The sequence below is a fragment of the Austrofundulus limnaeus genome, unplaced genomic scaffold (genome assembly GCF_001266775.1).
Source record: "Austrofundulus limnaeus strain Quisiro unplaced genomic scaffold, Austrofundulus_limnaeus-1.0 Scaffold2421, whole genome shotgun sequence".
Classification (NCBI taxonomy): Eukaryota; Metazoa; Chordata; class Actinopteri; order Cyprinodontiformes; family Rivulidae; genus Austrofundulus; species Austrofundulus limnaeus.
Window position 1 is genome coordinate 6,201 of NW_013954823.1, and position 3,369 is coordinate 9,569.

General features: G+C 43.0%; 3 protein-coding genes across 4 annotated transcripts in view; 1 reads left to right on the forward strand and 2 right to left on the reverse strand.

Annotated features, from left to right (window-relative positions):
* Positions 1-3,369, forward strand: part of LOC106510968 (polycomb protein suz12-B) — a gene marked incomplete at its 5' end in the record, with an annotated part of 10,221 nt that overhangs the window by 3,942 nt on the left and 2,910 nt on the right.
* On the reverse strand, positions 237-1,037 carry LOC106510971 (fatty acid-binding protein 10-A, liver basic). 2 transcript variants are annotated; one of them, XM_013999709.1, is made up of 4 exons: positions 858-1,037; positions 624-796; positions 464-553; positions 266-399 (listed from the first exon to the last, which is right to left on the reverse strand). In XM_013999709.1, exons 1-4 carry the CDS (start codon positions 922-924, stop codon positions 349-351), a joined length of 381 nt encoding a protein of 126 aa, XP_013855163.1. In that variant the 5' UTR covers positions 925-1,037; the 3' UTR covers positions 266-348. The 2 variants fall into 2 exon arrangements, with proteins under 2 accessions (XP_013855161.1, XP_013855163.1); XM_013999707.1 differs by having other exon boundaries at positions 237-553.
* On the reverse strand, positions 1,139-3,116 carry LOC106510970 (Na(+)/H(+) exchanger beta; the record flags this gene model as incomplete). Its single annotated transcript, XM_013999706.1, is given in 4 exon segments — positions 1,139-1,739; positions 2,675-2,747; positions 2,826-2,921; positions 3,002-3,116. Coding segments are annotated over 4 exon segments (514 nt in total), but the record flags the coding sequence as incomplete, so codon positions are not given.

The window sequence follows — 3,369 nt, forward strand, 5'->3', positions numbered from 1 at the left end:
TAGTTTTAACAGTACTGTGGAAAAATGTTGACTTCTCTTGTAATTAAAATCTGCTTCGAGAGAGTGCGTCATGGTTGTGTTTAAAGTTATCGCAGTAAATCTTAAAGTTTTCTGAATGCACTTTATTATAAACTCAGACAAAAATTACATTTCATTCATATTTCAGAGAAAAAGTCATTTGTTTTGAATCGATCTGCCTTCATTCATTTCTTAAATGATTTTCAGATTTTTACTCCTTGAATCATAAAATGTTATTTATTTAGTTTATTTCTTTATTAGGTTTCATGATAAATAAATCCCACGAGGCCCCTGTGCTCAGAGAGGGCCTCAGGAGCCTCCTGGTTCTGATCAGACCCGTTTGCTCCGGCTGATGAAGGTTACAGAACCAGCCGTGGTCGTCTGCAGGAAGAAAACAGATAATTAGCAGAAGAATAATCAAAGCTGCTGACGAGAAGCTGCTCACCTCGATCATTTCGTCTCCTTGGACCTCTCGGACCGAGGTGAACCTGTCGGTCTCACAGATCAGCTTCCCGCCCTCCTCCCTGACCGTGCACTGACCAGAGAACACGAGTTTATTTACTTTATTCTCATTTATTGTTTCCCGCTCAGCGTCATCGTGTCACCTTCAGCTTCCTGCCGTCCATGAAGGAGATCTCAGACTCCTTGCCGACGGTGAAGGAGTTGACCCTGCTGAAGAARGGAGTCTTCATCGTGTACGTGAAGTCTTTGCCCTTCTGCTCGATCACGATCACCGGTTTCACGTCTTTACGCATTTTCACAATCTTCTCAGGAGCCCCTGGGAGACACAGTCAGGCTTCAACAAAACCAGAGAGATTTTTGAGTTTTTTAATTCTTACCGACGACTTTCAGGAAGTCCTCCAGGTTGTCCTCAGAATAAACCTTCCAGGTGCCGCTGAAGTCCATGTCTGCTGCTGGTGTTTGCTGCAGGTTGGCACGTCGGGGACTTTAAACTCCCTGTTATTCTTCAGATTTCCACCGAGGAGCGAGCGCTCCCCGATCCTCCCCGAGCCTGAAACCTGACACACAACCAGTCTTTGTCGGGTTAAAAACCTGAATAAATAAAAACCAAATCCAGGTGAAGATGTTCAGCAGGTAAATTAGAGTCTCCAGGAACACGTTCAGCAGAAAAAACAAACTTTATTACATTTAGTTAAAGCTTCCTTCGTTCCACAGTTTCTCTTTCAGTGGAATCAACAGGCTGGTTCGTTAACAGAAGCAGGTTTGGTTAAAGCTGCAGATGATGAGTCCTGCTTCTGGTTCTGATTCTGGTTCTGTCCCTGAGCTCTGGTCCTGCCGGTCCGGCACACATTTGGTCCGATATGTTTGTTTGTCAGTCGGCTCGGCCTCCTGTGCTTCACTTCTTTTTTGTGCTTTGATGAAGCAAACGACCTTCATCAGTTTGTGATAATAAATAAACAAGCTTTGTTTGTTTGTTTGTTTGTTTGTTTGTTTGTTTGTTTGTGTGTTTGTAAAGATGGGTGTGCTTCGTCACGACAGGAAGGCCTCGTCACCCTGCTCCTCCTCAGTGATGGGCCCGGGGTCGCTCAGGCAGCGAGACGGCTTCAGCTTCTCCGACTCGTCGCCCTCCGCCGCGCTCTGATTGGTTCCCCGCGACGACTCATCCACGAGGTCAACGGCGTCGGGAGGGCGGGGCTTCTGACGAGTGGCTCCGCCCCCGGTGCTCTCGCTGTTGTCGTCGTACGTGAAAACTTTGTGCTCTGCAGGAAATGAGACGAGTCGGTGAGTCTGTGTCAGAGTGCCCTCTGCTGGACGAAACATGCAACAACAACAACAACAACAACAACAACAACAACAACAACAACAACGCATTGTGACTTTACTTTATTTCATCTTTTATTTAATTAATCTATGACGGTGCATCAGCACCACTTTGCAGAAGAAAAAATAAAGGAGCAAATCTCTGCCAAAAAACTTAATTTATCATGTTAGAATTTATTATTTATTAAAATTTCATATATAAATATGGTTTTAAATATTCTGCAATCAGCGTCGATCAATCTATTCCAGGTTTCAGTTTTTAAACTAGAGCAGATTAAAGAGGAAAACAGCTGGAAATGTCCTTTTCTCATGAAAACTTCAGATTTTTTCTCACAAGTTCACAAGGTTTTTTTTTTCTTGTAAATTTCGGACTTCATCATGTCAGAAATTATTTAGTTTAAATGTTGACATTTTTTTCCTTTAATTATGGAAATATCTGAGTTTTATCTCACAAATGTACGACTTTTCTACATAAGAGAATTTCCTTTTTTTTTTCTTGTTTTTTTTCCTAGAAAGTTTCTGAAATTAATCTCAAAATTTCAGAGTTTTTTGTTGGAGATTTGCTCCTCTTTGGCCCCAAAAAGTCAAAGAACCTGGAAGAATTCTTCTAAAATCAGACAAATTTCTTCACCTTTCAGTCAGTCCTTTGAAAACCATCAATCAAAAATAAATCTAAACTATTAAAAATCTTCAGGAGGACTGAAGCATGATGGGAGATTTAGTTTTCTCATGGTGCAAAAACATCTGAAACCCAGGAACTCAGAACCAACGACAAAACAAAAKTGTAACTTTTTGTGTTTGATGTTTMAAAACAGAGATCCTCTCCTCTGTGAAGATGGACACTCTGATCTCTCTCTCAGTTCCTGCGACTCACCGGGTTCGAACCAGACTTTCCTCACAGACGGCGTCTCCTGCCGCTTGGCGGGAACCGTCAGGTAGTGACTCATCTGAGAGAAACAAACCAGAGCTCAGACTCAGAGCGTCGAAACGTTTCGGTTTATCTGAGCGTCGGCGCCGAGGCTCACCCTCCGCTCCATCTCCACCCGCTGCCTCCTGAACCGGACCTCGCTCAGGTTGTCCTCAAACGGGTCGAACAGGTCGTGTCTGCTGTAGGAGCGCAGCTGAGGAGAGAAGAAGAAGAAAAGCCCGGCGTCACAAACGGCTCCGACCCGACCGCCGGCCCGTCGGACCCCKTCCTCACCCTCTGCCGGGTCTTCTGCAGGTTGGCTCTCAGGATCTTTCGGATCTCCTCCTCACGAGTCTTTGAGATGCTCGGGATAGCTCGCCGTTGGGCCGGTTCTGTCTGCTGCATGTTCCTGGTTAAAAAAATTACAAAATAAGAGACTTTTATTCATTTTAACTGTTCCGAAGCAGAAAAAAKCGATTATTTTAATCATTTACATCCTTATAGTGTCTCTAAATACTTATTTTATAAAACATAAAGTACAATTTTGAAATAAAACTGAACATTTCTGGTTAAAAAAATTGAAAATAGAAGACACTTATTATTTTTAACTGTCCTGAAGCAGACAAAACTGACTATTTTAATAATCTGCATCTCTATTGTAT